The 23,545-nt window shown below is 39.3% G+C and overlaps 1 protein-coding gene and 1 long non-coding RNA gene across 2 annotated transcripts; both read left to right on the top strand.

Annotated features, from left to right (window-relative positions):
• Positions 1-2,483: 2,483 nt before the first annotated feature.
• On the top strand, positions 2,484-20,468 carry LOC134869277 (uncharacterized). The gene is made up of 3 exons (XR_010166395.1): positions 2,484-2,656; positions 4,710-4,775; positions 19,112-20,468. It is a non-coding gene; the product is annotated as an uncharacterized LOC134869277 (long non-coding RNA).
• Positions 7,910-9,547, top strand: LOC134870217 (zinc finger protein 862-like). The gene is made up of 2 exons (XM_063892301.1): positions 7,910-8,310; positions 8,489-9,547. Exons 1-2 carry the CDS (start codon positions 8,117-8,119, stop codon positions 9,375-9,377), a joined length of 1,083 nt encoding a protein of 360 aa, XP_063748371.1. The 5' UTR covers positions 7,910-8,116; the 3' UTR covers positions 9,378-9,547.
• Positions 20,469-23,545: the final 3,077 nt, after the last annotated feature.

The following is a 23,545-nucleotide window of genomic DNA, read 5'->3' as shown; positions in this document are numbered from 1 at the left end:
TTGCTTTGGGAGTCTTTGGAAGAAAATGTTTGTATATAACAGTGATTCAAATATAATATAAATACCAAATGTACCTATTTTCCACACCTTGCTATTTGCTACTAAAACTTCTCATTTTAAGAATCTGATTGTTTTTTATGTTAGAAAGATGCAAAACATAGTATCAATGGTTAGGTGTTTTTGCATATTGTCTACAGTGCACCACACTTTGTGGTCGGTGACGGACTTTTGATACCAAACTTCCTCTTTCATCTTGTAACGGAGCTGTGTAATCCTTTACAGCTGCAATGTTTTAAAATGGCATCAGTCCAGCTTTATTTAGGTTCCATTTTGCACCACCATTACCAGTTTATTTTGTAGATACAACTGAATATAACATATATCAAATCAGGTCACGTTTAGGCAGAGAAGACTCGTCGAGGCTGCTGTGATGAAGTAAGGCATTTAAAGGTTTTTTTCTTCTTACGTTTAAAATCAATATCGCCTCACATTCCAAAGAGATGAGATGAAGCCTGGAGTGAACGGTGACAGACAAACAAAAACAAGCCAAAGTGACTTTTCCCCGCAGCGCCAAGGCATCTGAATGGGAGGCCATATCATAAGGCTTTGTTATGCGTTGTGTTGAAGGGGAACGCAGGGAGTTTGTTCGGAGTTTGAATGTGAAGACTCATCCATGGCCAAATAAAGTTGTGTTTTGTCTTTAGGGCTGACAAGTGGACTTCTGTTTTTGCATAAGTTATTCATAGCATAGCTTCAGAGTAAAGTACAGCAAGCAAGTTTTATCTGTTTAAATTTAACAAGCAAAATATTCGGGCCAAAGACAAAACCATCAAGTGATGGCAACATGGTTTGAACATGTTCTGATGAAAGTATTGTTCAAGGACAGAGTTTTGTTTTGATCAGATGTTTTTATGCAATGTACCACATCATTCTTTCCTGTTTGACAAAACTAAGAGTCTGCAGATGTTTTGTTTTACACATATCAGCACCCCCCCCCCCTGCTCTAAAATGTTCCGTGCTTTGAGTGTAATAAAAGAGGTTTTCATAACTGAATTATGGTTCAATATATTTTTGTCATCAATAACAAATTGACCTGTGAAAAGTCACTCTTGGCCATGTGACGCCCACATGGCGCTCAGTACTAGATGTACAGGCGCTCTGACATCAGGACGTCTGTTCTCGTTCAGATCAACGCCTTGTTGACTCTAAAGGGATGGGGGGATCGGCTTGCAGCTCCCCTCCCTTTCAAGGCTTCATGGAAATCAGTGTAACTTCAGAGGGGTCACAGAGCAGACAGCGGAGAGCTGCACGCAAAGCTGCTCCTAAGAATACTCTGAAGGGAGAAAAATACTACATACAAAAAACATCCCTCGAAAACATTCAAAAAGAACAGCTTTGTATATGACTGCTCCTCCCACGCTTGTGATTCAGGGTTCAACAAGATCTACTTGTTGCTTATGATCGGTCTCTCTTTGTTTGAGGGCTCTGTGGTGCTCTTTGTTTGTGAATCTTCCTCAGTACAATGGAGACACAACACAGAGCCCAAAATGCATGGTAATGGATTCTTTCAAATAAATCAATCTTCTGTATGTTCAGGTATAACAAGCTGCAGCTTGAAGTTAATAAGAGACAAAAACAAAAGGTTCTGATATCAGTGCCATGATAATTGAAATCAACACCTGGTGAGTAATTAAGACAAACATTTGGAGCAGTTTTGATTTCATAGTAGCACCTGTGATCGAGACGGTATATATTAAGACACTGTCTACATTCTCTTTGAAAGTGAATTACTGCAGCCGTGTTTCTTCATCGATGAGGGGAAAGATTTTGTACAATTTATTTATTTCTGGTGTGTTGTTGTTACAGAGCAGGGGGAATCTACACACATTTTGACTGGGATTCAGGAATATACTCTTGTTTTAGGATTAACTAACAGCATATTATACAAACACTCTTAACATAATTCATCTACTTATAACATTGAAGATGTGAGAAAAATGAGATAAACCAAATATGTGTCTGATGGTGCAAATGTATTCCCACTGTGTTATTTACGTAGAAGGCATATGCAAGTGATTTCCCCTCTCATGCGACGGAACACGTGGCCGGGTTGTTTTGTACCGAGAGCTGGCTGCCTGCCATTGCTGCAGGGAGAAACTTTCTCCTCCATAATGTGACAACCATGAAAGCAACTTTCAGGAATGTACTTTTCTTGGAAAGAGCGTAAGATTAGCACATAGCTCTCTCAGAGCTGCAAAGCAGAAAAACAATGGCGGGGGTAATCTTATGAGACAAGTGCGTTTTGACTTTAACGTGTTGCCCAATCATCCTGCTTCACAGGGCGCAGAGAACAGTATGTCCCACACATGCAAACATCAAACGTAAATATTCTTAAAGCAGAAATGGGGGTGTGGCAGTGTTCGGTCTCAGATATCCTGGATAATGTTGAAAAAGTAGAGATGATCTTTTTTGATGAGTTTAAAATGAAAGCTGACTGAAAGCAACTAAGCAGATGAAGATCTTTGCTACTGAAAACTACAAGGCCAATAGTATTTTTCTGATGTCATTCAAGAGTCAGATCTTTGGATACCAAATATCATCTGTAACACATATAAACAAACCTATACTTTACACGGAGCCTTGCTTTTCTGGAGGGGTGAGTTTGTTTTTACATAACTGAATGTGTCATCTTATTCAGGAAGAACATTAGTATCTGAAATCAGCCCAATAATTATAATTTCAGTCTGTATCCGGGGAGAGTTTAATTCTGTCATCAACAAGTTACGTATTCAGCAGTGCCTGTATCAGCTTGTTAATCCTCATTACTGCCTGAGTGCATTTTGATTCTGCTGTGTGTGAGCAAACACATGTTGTGGTCAAAGGTGACAGCAAAGTATGTGGAAAGACTGGCATGTGAGAAAACTATAAACTAAAATAGGATCTAAAAACTGAAGCTGAAATATAAAAACTCAAACAGTTATAGCTAAAGAAACTAAATTGAAACTAAACTGAGGTTAAGATGAAAGACTGAAGTATAACAAAAAGTAAAACAATTCTGCTTTGACAATGGAAGAAAAATCCCCTCTCATATAGGCACCTGACTATTTGTCATCGCTATTTCACTTTCCATGATTGCTAGCGAAATTGCAATGATAACATAAGCCCTGGTGTTTGTAGGTCCATAGGATACATTGCACTTTCCCCTGCCTTAACTGTGCATTATTGTTTCTTTTACTTAATTAAATCACGGCTTGTCATGTCCTGCATACCCCAAGATTTAAGATGGATTTTCACAAGGGTCTTTAAAATGATCTGAATACACAATCACAATCTCTATTAAATTGTATTTGCTTGTTCAATCATTTAATGCATTTCAAGATGTTTTTTCTTTAATTTAGTTACATAAATATAGAGCACTTCAAATTTCCTGTTGAATGAAAAGTGTTCAAAGAGTGTTCGTACTCTCTTTTAGGCAGAAAACGTTCTCACTATCTATTCAGTATGATTACTATAAAACACATTCTTTCCTCTCTTCTCTCTGCTCTAGTTGTATCTCTTTTCCATGAACTCCTTTCTCACATCCATTTCACAAGGCCCCTTTTTCTCTGACCTTTGACCTCCCTACTTTTGCTTTTCTACAGTGCAGTTTTACTGTAGTAGAGGAAGCCTACTGTACTTCGGCACATGCTGCCAATATCCCTGGATAAAGGTGTCAGCTAAAGGACTAAAATTTAAATGTTATTGTGAGTGTAATTTGATTCGGCCTGTCTCAGACTTGTTGCTGCACCTCCATGATAGGCTCTTGTTTGGAGTTATCTGATCTGCTGAGAGAGGTGTAACTCCCAGCAGAGAAACACAATGAGCTTCGGTTGGTTGAGACGTTTGGGGTTGATTTTAAGCTGTCCTGCATGCAGTCAACAAGAGATGACAAAGAGCAGCAGAGTTTGTTTTTAAACCAATTTTAAGTAAGAAAAGACAGACTTTCCTTTGTTTCTTGTTGACGTCTCAATTTTGTCAAGAAACAGCAGTTGTTGTGGTATTCCTGTCATACGTTTATAGGTCAATAAGATGAATGGTCAAAGTAGTCATCGGTATAGACAGTATTATTCATGCATACCATTCATATAAGCCAATTATAAAGCATGGAACATTTTCATTATATACAATCAGCTCGATTTCCTGCTGAAATTAACAATAACTGCACTTAACAATAAATGTATGTATATTTTGCAACACTGCACATACAGAACCAAACAAAACAGTGTCACCCAGTTAAGGGATGGGTCCATGTAGTGCAGATATGGAAATATACTGTAGACTGTCAGAAGATAGATATATATGTAGCTATGTAGAGTTGCTGTCTATCTCAGTTGACTTTCCTTGGAGGAATAAAAGGTAAAGAATATAAAACTTGTCTCTGATTTTCAGATTATTCATGTCTTTGATGGTGTTAGTCTATACATTTCTTGCCTCTGTAGTTTATGGAAAGAGGAAGTTTTTACTTGGTCTGTGTACAGCACAAAGAAGGAAATACAGTCATGTTTATTTGATTTCATCCTTTTGACTTTAGTATCCCACAGGGGGTTCATTTGTGGTCAACTTTATTTTATTTCCACGCCAACTCTAAAAGTTATAATACACATCTGACAAAGTGAACACAATAGCTATCTCTCCTTGATTTCTTTTTCGCGTTTGTTTACTTCTCACAGCTCATCCTCTTATGATGGTCCCTTGGGAGGAAGGACTATCCTGGGTTTTGACGTCATACTTTATGGGTAAGTAAAACAAAGACTAATCAAGGGAAGAACCCCATGTAAACAGAGTTGTTGTTGCTGTCAATATTTAGGAAAAGAGCCAAACATGTGCTAAGGTCAAGTCTGGGGATTTGGGAAAAAAAGAAGCATGGGAGTGAGAGTAGGATTCAGTGTTGTATTTCTTCTTCTCCCTATATATATAGTGACAGTTTCATGCCTGTTTTTCAGGCCATTTTAGCAATTCAAGCGCACTCCACTGCTGGTGAGAGAACAGCACTCATACTGCCCTAACATACTGTCTCTATATGTAAGCATTCTCATCTAGCCATGTTTCCTCAACACGATCCTAAAACGCAGAGCACTTAAAGACACTGGTCATTTCAGAGCTTAAGCTCAATGTAAATGTTTAAGTGTAAAGGTTTCTGGTCACTTTGACTGTGTTCAAACAGACTGGTTGCAGTCAAAGCAGCGATCCAATTTAGAACTCACCTTTTCACAGATAAGTAAAGCTGGTTATGTTTTTATAAACGCATTAGACACATGCCTTATAACATTCAAAATAAAAGTAAAATGTTAACATACGTATTTGCCTCAAGTCAAGGAATGCTATTCATGGTTTCTACACTAGTTTGAATCCCAAGTGATGCTCCTGTCCCTCCCCTGTGTCTCCTTACAGCGTCCTTTCCCACAGTAAACCTATTTACAGGCAGCAGTGACCTAGAGGAAGAACCTCAGTCGTTTAACCAAGACATAAAGCCTTCACTTTGATCTGATTTGGGTTTAATTTATTTATGCCTAAAACCAGGGTTCGAAATAACGACACGCCCGCAAGCCCGGGTCTAGTAACTTTCTTACCGGGCTAGTAACTCTATGCACTTGCCTGCCCGTGTGTCTGGCAATTTTACAGCCCCTTTGCACGGAGCGTCAGACGCTCCGTGCAAAGTAATGTAATAGCTATTACAAGCATTACGGCCGTCATCGCGAACCTATTTTTGCTATTGTAAACCTCTCTTGCACAACATAAGATTGGTCTTATTTCGCACACGCTGCATTCGTGTCTTAATAATTTGTTTATTCAAATGTTTTTGTCCCTTCTGATAACCCGTAGGGTTCATGCTGTGTGTTGCCCACGATAACATGTAATAAAGTTAGCGTTCAATCTTATAGGTAAGCCACGTCATTTTACGGTGAACATAATCTTGGTTTTAGAAGTTAAGGTCACACAGGAGTATATTTGTAATGAGTTTGCCTGAATGCTAATCGTGTACACTGTTAAATGTTGGGTGATTTGTATAACTAGCACTTTTAAATCATTTGTAAAACATAAAAAATGGATGGAGATGTCAATGAGGAGATGTTAGATCTAGCAGTGACATACGGTGAGGTTCGTGGCTGGCGAGGCAGACACTTCCACTTTCAGTCAGATTTACGAGTAGGCCTATCTTAATCACTATAAAATCTGCCATTTTGACGAACAAGGTCATAAACGTCAAAGACATAACGTAGCCTCATAACGTAGCTCAGATCAACGGCAGAACAAGCATAACCCCGACTGGTGCGCTCTCGCACGTCCCCCTCATTGAGGCAGAGCTAGCTACTGTGTTTGCCTCCCTTCTGCGTTTTCACTGCAGTTGATCTAGTAATGGCCCTATTCACTTTTGATTTTATTTAAGGTTTGTCTTAGGGATTTCGCAGATTATTATACAAAAAAACTCCAAACTCCATACACCCACCATAATAATAATAATAGGCCTATAGAAAAAAAAATGACTATAACAAGTCAACAAGTTTAGTAGTCCAAGGGCTTGGCCCTATACCACATTTAGCTCTGCCTCCTCTGCCTCCCCTGACTGCAAGTCTGTGAGTAATAGTAGTAATATAATCAGAACTAGCATTAAATGTACTGTATAAAGAATGAATAAATACATGTTCACAATCAATCTTATAGATGCTGTGCAAGAGAGGTTGACAATAACAAAGCAAAATCATGCTCCGTCAGTGGTGTGGTCTCACGCCTAACCAACCACCTGAAAAGAAAAAGAAAATGGATTTAAAGGAAGTGAATAAGGCATACGATGCCACTAAAAGGAAACGAAGTGTAGTGCCTGCATGGAAAGCAGAATTTCCTTGGTTGATTGTGGACGAAAGTGAAACTTTATTCTGCCTGCCATGTCAAACTGTATACGGCCCCCATGCTGAAACCCGACAACAGAGGGATATCTTCAGAAAGCGAAGTCAAGGTTCCTTTGTCAAAGGGTGTCAAAACCTGAAGCATGACACTTTAGTCTGTCACCAACGATCTGACGGCCACAAGGAAGCCCAGGAGAAGTATGAGGCCAGGAATAAGAAGAAAGGTGAGAGCATAGCCGAGAAGACCATTGAGACTTTGAATACTAAAGTATTTCAGAAGCTCAAGATACTCTTCATAAATGCCCACGCCCTTGCCATGCACTGCAGACCAGTTTCTGATTTCAAATGGATGTGTGAGATGGATGAGAAGAAGGGCCTGGATCTCGGCAGCACCTACAGAAATGAAAAGAGCTGTAAGGAGTTTTTGGTTGCTATAGCCGAAATCACCCGTCTAGCAATTGAAGACAAGGTAAAGAGTGCTAAGTTTATCACAATAATGTCCGACGGATCAACAGATGTCTCTGCCACTGAACAAGAGATTGTTTACTTGCACTTTGCAGTGGATGGCAAGACTCACTGCAATTTCCTTGGACTTGTACAGTGTGACAAACCAGATGCCAATGGCATCTATGATGCTATAATGCAAGCTGTAAAGCTCCCGGGGATCCCAAAGGAAGAAATGATGAAGAAGATTGTGGGATTTGCTGGCGATGGGGCGGCTGTCAACACCGGGAAAAAGGCTGGGGTGATCGCTCTCATGCGGGAAAGAATCAGTGGAGACATACTGATGGTGCAGTGCATGGCCCATAGGGTGGAATTGGCCTTCAAAGAAGCCATGAAACAAGCCTCTTTGTTCATCAAAGTCTATGTCCTCCTGGATGCTCTGTACAAGCTTTACAGGATCCCTAAACAGGCCGCTGGTTTGAAGGCAGCTTTCAGTACCACCAACATCTCCAAGATCTGGCCTGTCCGAGTTGGAGGAACGCGCTGGGTTAGCCATACCCACACAGCACTGCAAAACATGTTGCGTGGTTACCGTGCAATTGTTCTTCATCTCAGTCAAGACATTTGATAATAATAACATGTTATTAACAGCCCGATGAATTTTCTGTTGCATGAATGATATCATCTGATATCCACTGTGGCAACATATTGAAATACATTTTTGTAAATTGAAATTAAAAAAAATATTAAATGAATTGCAGGTTGCCACCACCAGGACAGCTAGTGGTATGCAAGCAAAGGCAAAAGGTCTCCTGAAAACGCTGCGCTCCAAAGATGCCATGACTTTTGCCCACTTCCTAAGTGACATTCTGGCCGTTCTCTCCAAACTGTCGAAGACGCTGCAGCAGAGAGAAGTTTGTACCTATCATGTACATGAAGCACTGAAGGCCACAATGACCAGCATCAACAAATTCAAGGACCGGTAATATAGATACATTGCTCATTAAATCATGAAGTCATTTCCTGCTCTAATTAGTTGTTTAACCACTTGCTTATTTACGTAAATGCTCTTTGCTATTGCTGGTTCTTTTGTAAATCACAACTGTTTTATGCCTTTATTTTTGGTGGTGATGGTTTTGGTGCTGGTTTCACTATTTCAGGGCAGGACCTGAGCAGCGGAAACTCCAGCAGGGAGACTGTAACTCCTTTGAAGGTCAGACCCTAACAGGGGTAGACCACTCTTCAGGCCAGATTGAGAAGGTCGTTGAGGCATTGGTTGGTTCACTAGCCCGGAGATTCAGTGACATGGGAGGTGAAGTCCTCAAAGCTACAAAAATAGCGGACATGCAGTCATGGCCTCAGGAGCATGAAGATGATTTTGGGGATGACTTCATTGGAGTGATTATCGACCACTACAGGGAGCACTTCGACAATGTTGGAGTAGATGTAAGTGCAATCGAAGCAGAGTGGACCTCCCTCAAACAAGCATTGTACGAAAACCAGGGGAACAAGATTCACTCCATGTCCTGGCCATCTGTGTTTGAGCTTTACAAGAGCACGTTTCCAAATATCCTGCATGTAATTGATCTGGTCTTATCACTCCCTGCCGCCACCTCTGAGTGTGAGAGAGGATTCTCTCAAATGAAGATTACCAAGTCCCAGTACAGGAATAGACTGAAGGCTACCACCATGACAATGCTCATGACAATTCAGCTGCACTCAGAACCTACAAAGGATTTTGATCCATCATCTGCCATTCACCAGTGGAATCAAAACCACAATCGCAGACCCAACTTCATGGAGGGAAGAAAGAAAGGCAGAATGGCAGCTTTGGAGGGAGCCAAACAAGTGCAGGAAGAGATTGATGGAGTTGACGGAGTGGATGGTGCTCAAATGGTTGCTGAAGCTGCTGGGGGTGCAGTAGTTGAAGCTGAAACCAATGAGATAAACTCTGATGACTCAGACTGGTTTACAGACATGGAGGATAATGTAGATTCTGACGATGGTGAGATGGAAGATAGAGGTCTTGTTGGTGAGGATGAGGAATGATTGTGGTAGTCTGTTGTAGACCAATTACTACTGCTATTACAGCAAGTATTACGGTTTGTATTACCATTTTGCCTAAATGAACTGATGTTGATCGTTTGATCCACTGCTAATATTGTTCATGTCCCTTGTTCTCAGTCTGTTGTTCTACTTTAATAAATTATTGTTTGTAATCTGCTGTGTTTTTTCTTTGAAGAAAATGTAAAGCGCTGTCACTTATCCCAGCCTAAAGTATACTGATAATACAATCATGCCAAAAATAGCTGAAAACACAAATACAAAATAACAATAATGTCCAATTTTATCTTTTCTGAGCTGAAAGTCCGCCAAATCGCTTTTTTTATTATTATTATTATGAAAATTGTGGTGTATGATGTGAAAACGTGATGCGCGTGCCTACGACATACATTGATTTGCTTGGTCTAGTAACTTTACACCAGGGCTAGTAACTTTTGAAAGTTACTAGCCCTGTGGTCTAGCTCCTATTTTGGCCGAATTTCATACACTGCTAAAACCATTATTATTTTATTCACAAATAGGTTAAGGAGCTATCCTCTTGTTTTACCGATGAATGTTGGTGGTCTTTGCTGTTTCCCACAAGTAGGCAACTTGTTTGGCATACACAGTGTTTCTTCCTAAAAGCTGCACTTAACCAGGAAATGAATCCCATCAATGTATACCCACATTCTTCCCACTTTTGTCAACAGCGACAGGCATCCATTCCCAGTTTCACTTTTGGTTAACTTGTCTACAGCAGTAAACAGAAAGCAAGCACTTTCTGTATTTCACAAAAATGACAGTTTTACTGGCTATCATGGCACTTAATGTGGCAGAAAACTTAGAACATAAATAAACATAGTTCTGACAAAAAGAGGGAGAACATTCAATAACACAAACAACAAGGACTGAAAGTTGTGTAATATATATATACAGTATATATATATATATATATATATATATATATATGTATATATAAATATAAACCTACAGAACTATTTTATCAAGCACAGAACGTCATACTTTGTTGAGAAAAAGCATATAAGCTTGTATTTTTGTGTTTGTTATCTGACCACAGGCAGTCATAGAGGTAACACTAAGGTGTGTTACAATTCTCCCATTGGCTCACGTGAGATGAGGTGGTGTAATATCGGGACAAGGGGGGATTGGTGGTTGCATCCTTGACTCATGACTCAGTATTTACGCGTCTATGTGCGGCTGTGCACTTGCCTGGGAAAATGTCATTATTGTGTCACCGTGAAGTTCTGCGGGGAAGTTATGAGAGGTTCAGTGTGCATACATGTCACCTGTTTTATTAAAGCTCTGGTCACACGTTTACTGACAATGTCCCTGTCTCTATCAGTTTTTCTGCCATGTTCCTCTTTGGATGAAAGCATGAAAGAGGTGTGAATCATGTCAGGTCAGGCCAGTTGCTAAAAGATAAGACTAATCGAGTCATAAAAAGTTATTACCGAGAAATCGGAAAAAAATTCAAAGACAAAATGATATTACTTGTTTTCATTTCCAATATTTGCTCATGGCAATAAAAGATACGGTAGGTAAAACTTTTATCATGCTGATGTCTGGGTACTCATAACATGCAATGATCATTGTTTTGGTTAAACACTCATAAGTGTTTTACTAATATTTCACTAACACAACCATATTTCTCAAACCTCAACCAAAATGCTTAGTTGTTGTAAGTTCACCTGGTAGAAGTTTCACACCAAGGCTGAGTCCTTACTGCAGCGGCTCAGGTTAGAGTATTACCTATGACCCTCTGTTGCATGTTATACCCTCTTGCGCCCTTTCCATTTTTTTTTATCTCCGTCCTTACAAGGTCATAATTTCACATCAAAAAAGGTCCTAGTATTGACTCCTGGGGAACCCAACAATCTACCGCAAAGGAAGTGGAAACACTTCCTTCAAAGAAACAAAGAATTCTTTAATGTATTTAAACAACTTTTTTTGTGTGCTGCAGCCTGTTCTTCAGGATGCTTTTATTTGAGTATAACAGTAACAGAAGTATAGCTGCGATAATTCAGCAGCTTAAGGGGATCCAAAAAAACAAAACAACACCAGATAAGAATTTGGATTGGACTGATAGACCAGACAAAGCCCAAACATGGGTAAGTTTCCAGGGAATAGCTTAGGTATATCATCTCTGAATCTCTTTCTAATGCGTTATTTTATTTAATTGTAGCTGATTGCAGAGTGCCATTATTGATGCTTTTTATAAATCATCAAGTTTGAATATATGCAAAGATCATAACTGTACCTGCATCATTCAGAGGTTGAACTACAGTTTCATATTACGGCGATAAAATGCCTTTTATGGTGTCCTGCCCTTTGCACTTCTTTAATGTTAGCTTAATGTAACTGTTATGCAACTGTATAATTGTACAGTAGAACCCATTAGGGCCGTTTTCACTGACCTTGTTTTTTATGAGCACTATCTAAAGGTGGTTTACACCTTGTAGAATACATTGAAGTCATAAACTCAGCTGTCAAGAGCAATAGAGTTGACTGGTGTGTGAAATTTAAACAGCCTTCTGGAGGGAGGAGAGAACAAAGAGTGTGGTTAAGAAAGAGAAAGCAGACGGTTTCTGTATCACTGTCCATGCCCTGAAGTCAAACATGTCCTGCGTTTTCTTTCTCATTTTAAAACGACAGACTCTATTTTTAGTCTTTGGGTGAGCAGGGAACATGTATGGTGCGTCTTGATTCCAATCAGCGGTTTCAAAATATGAGTTTGAAAGCATAAAAGACTTGTTTGTCCTGTAACCACAGCTTATTTTCACAACAGGAAGTAAACACAGGCTTTACCAAATTAACCACATCCGCTGAAATGAAGGAGCCATGAGGAGGTGAACACAGGCTGGATTAAGACCTTATCAACAGTTTATTCATTGCAATATTAATAAAAATGTAGGGTCGCAGAGGTACATAACAGGTTTATTCTTACACTTATGAATAACCATGTACTATACTTCTGCTTTTGGACAAATACCTGAAAAAACAAATGCCTTTTTTAACAACTTCAGCTTTACTTTATTTATTTCTAGTAAGCAAATATTTGCATGCACACATGAAACCAAGATAGGACATTTTAGATATGCTTCAAACCAGTATGTTAACAATGTATCCACTTATTATATGTAATATGAAATGGTATGCTCCGACAATGAACCTGCAGAAAACGTTAAGCTTTATCTAATGCTTTGGTTTAGTCTGACCATTCAACTTTTTTCCAACTCATTTGCCACATTATCTCTATGATCCAATAAAATGCCAATGTGTTGTCAACTGTTTAGTATCATGTTGTGTTACTTTTTTGGAATCTCATTTGTCCAATGTGTTTGTCATTCTACACATATTCCCAGTTGTAAGTTTGTTTACCAGAAATGTACGGCATCTCAGTCCAGATGTAAAACCAAACATGAGGGTCTGCTCAAACATCGATCCATCAAAATATGAGTCCTGGGAGATGGAAGAGGCCGATGACACAGCTGCAAAGCTGCTCGCACAAACCCCTAAGATTTAGTGGGCTCTTGAAACAGAAAACACAAGGTCAAAATGGATTCCAGATGATTTCCTACTTCTTGGAAAGGTCCTCCGAGTCTTCAACATACAACATATGTGACATGTTATGCCTGCATTGCAGTGATGTGGGAGACTAAAAAGGAGACAAATGAAGCTAAGAGGATTATGCAAATATGAGAAGTTTGGAAGAGTTCAGCTATGTCTTTTTAACTTTTCTTTGCTTACTCAAACCAAGACCTTTGTTTACGTTCATTAGTGGACACATCAATACTGGGTGCGAGGAAGATCCACATTCATTGCCTTTTGCTTGGTTTCAATATTATGTGGATTAACAAAATAGTCCTATATCAGCAACCATTAAGCCATTATATAACATTTATGTAATGCTTTGAACCAAAGCAACTTACAATAAATGCATTTCAGTTGCAAGAAAGCACATAAAAAAATCATCCGATAAGCAAACTACTTCAAGTGCTACTCATTTTCTTTCCAGACGGGGTTATACACAAGAAATAGTTCAAGTAGTATAGTATAGCTTTTTTATCCCTTCCAGAAAAGTCAAACGTCAAATGTATTTACTTTCTTACTCCTGTTATCAGAGATTAGATAAATATGTAGTCAGCAAGTTCATGCAGTGTTGCAGAGGTTCACAAATAAACAGGTTTGGTGGATTGAAAGCATCCTGACCTGATAGAAACCTTCAATTAACTAGTCCAGGTCTTAATTTATTTCATTTTGTTAGATAGGACATTTACATAAGTTATCACCTTAACTATGACTGAGATTACTCTTGCTTTTGTTGAATTGGCATTAGTTATGTGAGTGTAAACACAACATAGCAGACTATTGCTCATTTTCATTTCAGGTACTTAACTGCTGCTATCGGTGAAATTAACATGCAGTTCTACATCACACACATCTTTTGTAGTCACAGGCAGTGTCACTTAATTTGAAGAGATATCGATGTCTCCACAGACAGTTTTTCAAAAATAAAAGCAATGCAAATAGGAATAAAGAGGAATGGTTGATGAATACTTTACACAGTTTTCACCATCTACAATTGAACTGTGTAGGCCTACTTAGAGACTATTCTAATAGTAGTATGCTTATCTGAGGATTATGCATTAACCCAGTGAGTTAAATCAATGCTATGGGTCTGTTGTAGTGACTGGTTAATAAGAAAACCTGCAGTATCTCTGCATGCAGAGCCACTGCTGTAAAAGAACAGCTGTAAAATGATTCCGTCTCTGTGGTGCCACTGTGGACTTTGATCCAGATCACTGATGTACAAACATATTTGCCAATTTCAAGACAGCTCTTCGACACAGCTAATGTTTTTTCTCTGAACAAATCATTTCAAATTCAGCATCAGCTGTACTTTGTATGATACTGATGATTTAAATGTTAGCATACTAGCTTGGATGGTCAATATTGATATGATTTTTTCTAAACATCGACATGTTAGCATACTGATATTAGCATTCAGCTGAAAGCCACTCTGTGTGTAAATACAGCTTCTGGAAGTGTCAAGATTTGCTATGTATTCTTTGATTTTCCCTTTCATTAAATACTTTGTATTCTTACAACTTATTTTTGTATATCTTTTTTAAATGAAGCTTCAGGCTGAGAGAGTAACAACAACAGTCTGTGATGCCACGAAGGAGTGAATTGTTATTGTTCAGCTCATCCCCCTGGAAAGGATACAGTTTCAGAGATCTGCAAGCAGGGCTGTTTTTAAAGTACTACTGCTGCAACATTAGAATGGGAAACAGTGTTTCTGTTTCAAATCTTATAGGCATAGTAGCATATACACTTAACACAAAAAGTAAGGAAATTTGTGTATGCTAGATTATTTATTTGATTTAACAATGCTTCTTGGCAATACATCTTACACCATTGGAAAGCCTATTTTCACATCTTTCAAATGGTGGTACATTTGTGAGGAACATGCATTTGTGGGATGAGCAGCAGAGCTGAGTATGTGGGTTGTGCCCATGAAAAATGTGACAAATCTCCTGTTACAACATTGTTACAACAAAGAGATAAGCTACAAAACACACATTTCCTTACTTTTTGTGTTTATACAACCAAAGTTCATATATAAATTATTACAATTTCCAAGGAGGTTATGTTTTGTAATGGTTTGTCCATTTGTTTGTCAGACTGAAAATGGAAAACCGACTAACCCTATCTTCATTAAACCTGGTAGAAAGGTGTAACGTGCCAAGAAAGAACCAATCAATCTTGGAGTGGAAGTAGATTTATAATTATATTTGATCAATGGAAAGCTTGGAAATGTTTTTACACATATAAGCACTGTCATTTTTCCCGCTCTTACTTTTTCTTTCGGCACTTGCAGATTTACTCTTGTAACAGCCTCAGATTTTTGGAGAGTGGATGTGATTTAGTAGAATTATAGCCTCTTCGCTACTGACAGAGGGGGTTAAACAGAGGACAACCGCCCTCCTCCCACATGATGACAACGCTGTGGACCTCCACCACTTTCTTTGCCTTTACAACCCTCCAACAACACCCACAGGCTCACAGCAAACTGCTACTTCAGAGGAAGTCCTGCTGGTCCCATGTTGAAGGCCAACAAAAAAGGCTTTTCTCTCAGCTGGTGAGAATGCCGAGCTGAAACTGTGGCTCAACTCCCCCTTAACCTCACCCCGCCGTATCCCTCTGTCCATCTATTCCTCCATCCCTCACTCTCAACTCTCTCCCTGTTTGTTTTTTATTGAAGGGAAAGCCGAAACCTGTCTGGTTTGTTTTTCTCCTTCTCTTGGCTAAGTGCCTGCTTTTGAAGCCCAGGTGTTGGCAAACAGGGAGTCATCTTTCTATCTGTACCTTGCACTTTTCATAACTTGAGTGTCATCTACTTACGGTACCATTTACATATTTTTTCTTATATTTACACCAACAACAATGGTGCTCGTTTTTATACTTTATGCACACATCCCTCGGGTCGTGCCGTTGTTGAACTGTTATCCTGAAGCCTGGGCTCACTTTGAGAACCTCTAAAGGATATTTTTCTTGTTAAGGGAGAGAACCAACAAGGAAGGACTTATTTTGTGTTTTTTAACAGGATAATGTTTTTAATTTTCTACCTAAGGGGACATTTTTTCCTCTAAACTTTAGACACAATGAAAGTTTTAGAGTCTTAAGCTTGCTTTGTGTCCAACACACACATACTATGAGAGAGGCTTTTCTGGTAATGTTAAGGAACTACAGAAGACAGTTTTCATACATCTTCAAGACTTTTGCTTCTTATTTTTGTAGTATCTTTTGTGATTGTCATTTCCCCAAACATTCCGGTGGACTTTTGTTAAATGTGTAATAAAAGCCTGTGGCTTACATTACCATATGACACCAATATAAAATCAGCAATACAGATGCTGGTTAGAAAGGGGTTTCCCAACTTTTCAGGATCCAGATAACATAAACAAGGACAATGTGTAAGTTGCAGTTCATTTTCATTTTAGCCAGACAACTGATATAACGCTCATGTCATTTACCGATAGCAATATTCTTTGAAATCAAACAGAAAGAAAAAATTACATTCAAAAAAAGTAACCTTTTTAAATTCTTGCACTCCACGGTGAGAGATAAGCCGTTATAAAAAAGGAACACTAATATCACTGTCATAGCACATCTGTGTCCTTGAAAGTGAAACTCAGGGGGGAATATTTTGGGGAAACAGAACTGGGAAAACAGATTCAACCCCTGATGTTTCCCCCGACAACCCAAAGCCTCCCTTTCCTCTTGCCAAAAGCCCAGCTGGAGAGTCACAAGGTCACTCAGCTGATTTAATCCCCGGCCCAGGTCACATTAACACACAACACTGGAAAAATAACCAATTTAAATTGTGGTGGATGTCCGGAGGATTATTTGGAAGCTGAATTCACTCATTTTTTGCAACAAAAATTGTGTTTTTTCTACATTTAGTGTGACGGGAGATTTTGAATGGACACATTCTCCATGGTCACAAAGAAGTAGCCACAAGTCGCTCTTTCTTTGATGAAATACACACGTTTTATTACCTATTTTCTGAAAAGAAAGAGAGAGAGAATCCAAAAAATATAACATAATTATGTATTTGAAAAGAGGTTAAAGAAATAATAAAACCACAACACTTGGGTTACGACAGTGATCAATAAAAGTAAAGAAGAGAAAAAGAGGGATGAGAGGCAAGTTTGTTTTGTATACTTCTTTCTTCTTATCTCATGTGTTTTTCACTTTGAGTATGTGTGTCATGATAAAAGCAACACTGATTAGGTCATGCCACCAATGGTACTGAAACAGGATGAGTACTCCCTGTACCTGAAACTATGAAGCACAGGAATGCCTCTGAGACAGACCGCGTTTTGTGCATCATATCTGATTTGAAAAAAGCAAAAACTGGCACCCAAGTAAAAAAGTGGACTTACCTCTAATGAATGGAGAAATAAAAACAAACTTGTCCACCTGCAGATAGAACACAAAGTGTGGGCCTGTCATGCTCTGACAGCTTTATTAGCATTAAGAACACCCTGAAAACAAAAGCTTTCAGGTTTGGTGTTGCACCTTCAAACCCTGCAGAAGAAGCAGAATTATAATAAAGCAACACATGATAATAGAAAACACAAGTGAAAAGCATGGAAAGCTGCAAGCGCAGACTTGAAACCCCGGAACAGGTGAGTTGATTCACAAATCTCTGAAACTAAAGATGCAACAATGAAAAATATTCTCCTTCAAAATATAACATTTGTCATTTGAATGCATAAAGATCCCACTTATAAATGTAATCCATGTATGTCACCATGGATAAGGAGGTGGTCTGATAAAGAAAAATTATGGTTGCAATAATGTCCATATCAGGACCATATGGAGTGTATCACCACATCCATAAGGCCACTGATTAAGATAATGCAAAGCAACAATGCATATTTTATATTGCCTAACTGAGATACCAGACCTGAAAAAACAACAACATGTTAATAAAATTGTCCACACACACTGGATCAGATCTGCGAGCGAAGAGTCTGTATAGTTTGTTTAGAATTTAAAACTAAATGGTAGAAATAACAATGCCATAATTATGCGTTATATGATGTGGCAATGATTATACTGTTATGCAAGACTTTGGTTGACATGGACGCAGGTGTCACTAAGTGTCTCTCTCACACGCACGCACGCACGCACGCACGCACGCACGCACGCACGCACGCACGCACGCACACACACACACACACACACACACACACACACACACACACACACACACACACACACAGGCTTCCTCTGTGCCTGAGGCTCCCAAACATTTAAGTGTAATGACATATGGAGTTGCGTGACTAACTGTGTGCCAGTGAGTTGGAGGCCTCTCTGCAATGTTTTCTCTTGTTTGGACTGGTGTGTGTTTGTTTTTATCTATGTGTGTGTGTTTGTTCAGTCCTGTGTGAAAGGTTGCCTGTTAGAATGCAATTGCAGATTGATAAGAATCAAAACATAGCACAACTGCCCTATCTCACAAAGTTGACGTCATCTAAAGCTAGTGTATGTATTGCCCGATTTGGATCTGCACCTACATTCAACAGACAAACCAACCATTTTAATAAATATTTACACTAAAACACAAAAAACCATGCAGTGTACTGTCTATAGCTGCATCCACAACAACCCTTATAATGTTTCCAGAGTATGTATGTGTTGAGTTTGCACCTCTCAGCAACAATTATTTGAAACAACAAACCAGAATTGCTTTCTAATGACACTGGCCTGCGGCAGACAGCAACAAAATACAGCTCTGACTTCTGACCCCTTTAATGCAGACCGACTGTATAATTTGTGATCGTGATGTTTTAAGGGATATTACTCTTGACCTCTTTGTAAATTACTCAAAAAAGAGCATCAAGGGGCTAAAATGTCAACAAATAAAGGAGTTAATTTGCTTTGTATGTAATGTTTAGTTGCAATAGATCCCATTGCTTTCGCTTTTTGTATTTTTATGTATCATAAACTGGTTACATAATTCTCCTGATGTTTTTCTATGGCAAAGAATTAATTGCTTTTTGTTTTCACAAGACTGACATGTTTAAACCAAAATAGTGAACTGCAAAACTTTCCAAAGCACAGGGCAAACTGGCTACAAGCATTAACCACAACAACAAAGGGGAAATGAAACTAAAAACGTGTGTGTGTGTGTGTGTGTGTCTCAGGTCTGACAGCTGGGAACATCAGGCCCCACCCACCACTCTCCTTTCATTGGCTGCGCTGTTGTCAAGCGCATTTAATAAGAAAACAAGTTGCTGCTCAGCCAATCAGGACAGAGCTAGATTTCCCCTGACATGCCACAGCGTCTTATCTACTGGTGACATCACCCATGGCCCTTTAAACGGTAGACCGCAGACAAGTTTAAATGGCTTTATGAAACACAGAGTACACCTAGAACAAAAAAAAAAAAAAGGTTTCAGATCTGCCTGTTTGTGGAAGTTTGGTTGACAGTTGGCCTACTTACAGGCTCTTTAAAAAGTTTGTGACAGTGAAAACCTTATGGCACATTAGCCACAATGCATTCTGTGTTCCACATGTTTTTTTCAACCTATAGGCTACAACTCTCAAAATAGTTTTGCAGTTGTTGTTTTTGATCATTAAAGATACTTATTGGGATTGAAGGGGACGCACAGTTGGAGGGCACGTAAAAGTCGACTATGAATATATTAGGAAAAAGTGAGAGAAGGATTTTCATCTTCTATAAAAGCAGCTATGCAAAAATAATATTAAAAGATATTACATGTCTGGTATGCGGTAGGAGTTCTGCCCTCCATGAGGCTACATTTATTTTTTCAGTTGAATATGAAATGTTATCCTGTATGTACCACACCAATCTGTATGTGTATTTCCTTATAAGTATACTCAGGAGTCAATTTAGACAATTTCCTGTGTTTATTTTAATTGTTGAAAAGTGGTCATGCAATCCCCCGTCATTCCTGTCTGAAAGTGAGGCCAAACTATTTGTAGCCTTTGTATCAGTTCATGATTTTGGGCTCTTTTTCTACATTTGTGTTAAGTCAAAAATACTAACAAATAAATTACACAGAAACTTTTTTTATTTTTCATCATAAAAATGTAAATGAATGGGATAAGCTTAACTGGCAACCATCTTCTCCATGCTAACAATCCAAATGATTGACTATAACTTGGCAGCCTCTGTGTAGTTTATCAGGAACCATGAAGGCCAGTTACTGTATGTACTTTGTCAAGGAGAGTCAGAAGTCACAAAAATCCAACATTCAGGTATTCTGATAAATATGCAATGCTAAAAATTTGGGGGAAATATACAATCTCAAAACAGAAATAAAGGGCTGCAATTTAAGTTATGAGGGGACAGAGCTAACCCCTTGAGCCACTGAGGATAATTATTAAAATCCCTGTGATTAAGTACTATAAACAGATCATGCCATGATGCAAAACATTGGCAGCCTCTGTCTCATACCATTGGATCAACATTTCCTATAAACTGAGGTGGCGAGGTGGAATCCAGGTGAGGGGGAAGACAGTAATAACACTGCGACATCCAGCCACTGGGTGAGAGGTCACAGCCGGCAGTATAACTGACTGGCATGACAAACTCTGCAGCCCGTATTTGTCTGGAGCGATTATACATGTTTGTTTTTTTGGATGTATTTGAAATGATAATAATTACACATTGCATTACGGTCGAGAATCAAGCCACTGCATAAATGTTATTACAGAATAAAAAAAATCTTTTGGCACTCATTTTCCATAGCATCACTTTTGTTACAATGAGTTTTGCAAGTCATTTCAACCGACCTGCTGCCTGTGTGTTTAGTGCAGGTGGAGATCAAATCAGCTGCACGCGCCCCATTGCTCCTGGCAGACGCACACTTCAAACACACACAAATCTGCTGTGATGCAGGTCGTGCATGGTTAGAGTTGAAAAGTGTTTCCTGTGTTTCTCAGCTCAGCGGCTGACTGATCACTCCCCACCATCTCTACATCAAACAGAATTCTTTACTGTACATTTAAACATGCTGTTTAAAACAACTACAAACATTCCCCATGCAATTTTACAGTATCTTCAAACCAAGCCATCAAACTTACTATTTATATGATGTTATTTTAAAAAGATATCTATCTGAAATGATAAAGTTAGTGTTAAAAAAGTTTGTGTGTATTATTGGTATATTGGAAGGAAATGTATCATTGATATAAATCTGCACCAATCCTGTTAAAATATACGGCAAAAAGGAAAGAACTGACTCACATAGATAGATTTGCTAATGCTACATGTATTTTTACAGTGTAACGGCATCTGAATGTTTTGGGGAAGTTTTCATATTTTCCCTTTTTAACTCCAGAAAAGAAGTCCAGCTACAAGTGTGTCCTTGAACTGTGTGAGAAACTAATGGGAAGTTGGCTAACCAAATTACCTCACAGTTCCCCAGCAACAGGAAACGGCCTTGTAAAGTTGGACCACTCAAATCATGCCATTAACAGATACCATTGTATTCAATAAAATTTTTTTTAAAAAGTTTAAATTCGCCAAAAAGTCTGAACCGACACAGAATCCAACCCCACTAAATATGGTTTACTAACAGGAAAAACACTTTTCTTATGTATCTGTGTGACACTGCTTTCTGGGTTCATCTCAGTCTAAACAGAGATAAACCAGATTTATTCCCAGGATTAAATCCCTAATCCTGTATAGGTATACATTTTACTTGTGCTACAGTATGTATGCCGATAGAGATAGTTAGAGCTCAGAGTATGTTTGGCGACAGAGGAGGAAGTCTGTGTGTGAGAGTGTGTGAGTGTGTGAGTGTGTCTGTGCACATGCAGGAGGAAGAAGTTGAAGGAAGGAGGAGGCGGGGGGTGATGGAGCACCCAGCACTGGCTCACGCCGGTTTGCGCTGCTTCTCACTGGCCCAGCCCCTGTGCGAGGTTAGCAGGGAGGCAGACGGATTTGTTGTGGGTAAGTGGGTAAGACAGGGGAAGTCATTTAGCGCCTCGCCTGCCCTTTGCAGCACACATGTCGGGCAGCTGACAGGCCGCACAGATATCTGTATGTAAAGAACGCATGCAGAGGCCATCACCCGTCCCTGTGTGGAGAACCAGATACCAAAGTGTGTCATATGAACACTGGTTTACATTATGAAAACATAGATGTGCACACCGACACACATATATACAACAAAAGGCAAATAAAAGGAAGTACATACATGCACACATACATGCCCTGCCAGGTTACTGTCACCATTTCATAACTTTTAATGGATTTCCCCTTTTTCTTGAGATTTGAACTCAATGAACACAACACAGAAGAAGCAGAAGCGTAAGTTAAATGAGAGAAACCTCTAATGAGTCAGAGTCAGTAACAGCAAAATATTAAACCATATCAAGCAGAAAATTCTGCATGAATAAGACAAATAATGATGATGGTCCTATACACTTCTTGAAGGAGAATTCAGTCTCCCAGATTACTGAACTTACTCCATTATAAACCTTCACAGCAGATCTTATCCGTAATCAATGGGATGAGACTTTTCACACAAGCTTCCCTAAGATCCTGAAACATATGCAATATTTCTGGTTTATGTACTGTATGCTTGTGCAGTGATTTGAACCAACTAAGAGCAGGATCCCTTACACAAGTTTAACTCAAACACCAGCAGCAGCAGCAGCAGCAGCAGCAGCAGCAGCAGCAGCAGCAGCAGCAGCAGCAGCAGCAGCAGCAGCAGCAGCAGCAGCAGCAGCAGCAGCAGAGTTAATGTTGTGTTAAGAGGAAAGAAGCACAGCCAAGCTTAATGAGAGCTGGGCAGGGAGTTTTGGGCCAGCAGTACAACACTGTGCATAACAAAATAGACTGATCACTTCAGGCATGTTGGGAGCATTTACTTCTTCAGTTAATTTGTCTTCCTTAGTGAGACGAAAGATATTTATATTTATATTTATTAGGGCAATGGTGGCAAAGTCCATAGGGACTTGACCTGGGAACTGGAAGGTCACCAGTTCAAGTCCCCGAAAGACCAAGTGCTACCGTAGTGTTCCTGAGCAAGGCACCGTTCCCTACTCTGCTCCCCTGGGTGCCGTACACATGGCAGCCCACTGCTCCTAACACTAGGATGGGTTAAATGCATAAGGTACAATTTCCCCTCTGTGGGACGATTAAGGGTATCCTTCTTTTTGAACTATGGTGGCACCACACAACAGCATTGAAATGCTTAATCAATTAAAGTGAACGCATGCTCATATTTAACTATTTTTTCAAGAGTACTTCGCAGGACGGAAAACCTCAGACTGTCTATTGTGCTGAGTTTGGACTCCCTCGTCATGCCAATATTTCCGTCTGCCTTAGCAGGATATCCGTTTTCTGCCCAACAAACAGGCTACTTGTGAGATCTTGAGGCTTAATTTTACAAGTCCCGCTCCCCCTTGTAATATTGCAGTTTAAACAAGCCAAAAACTAAAACACAACAAAGAGATTTGCGCTATGGTTGTGGAGGACAAAAACCAGACCAGGTGCAGATTATGATATCAAATCTTACGGCTTTTAAATACAAATATTTATATTAGCAGAAGTGTGCCCCCGTTTTTTACTCTGTCCAAGATTTTTCTAAATTAAACTGAAT

The sequence above is a fragment of the Eleginops maclovinus genome, chromosome 9 (genome assembly GCF_036324505.1).
Source record: "Eleginops maclovinus isolate JMC-PN-2008 ecotype Puerto Natales chromosome 9, JC_Emac_rtc_rv5, whole genome shotgun sequence".
Lineage (NCBI taxonomy): Eukaryota > Metazoa > Chordata > Actinopteri > Perciformes > Eleginopidae > Eleginops > Eleginops maclovinus.
This window is presented reverse-complemented; position numbering and strand designations above follow the sequence as displayed.

Coding starts and splice junctions, on each gene's coding strand:
- LOC134870217 (XM_063892301.1), top strand. CDS start 8,117: ATGCAAGCAAAGGCAAAAGGTCTCCTGAAAACGCTGCGCTCCAAAGAT. Junction 8,311..8,488: donor ATCAACAAATTCAAGGACCG/GTAATATAGATA, acceptor TCACTATTTCAG/GGCAGGACCTGAGCAGCGGA.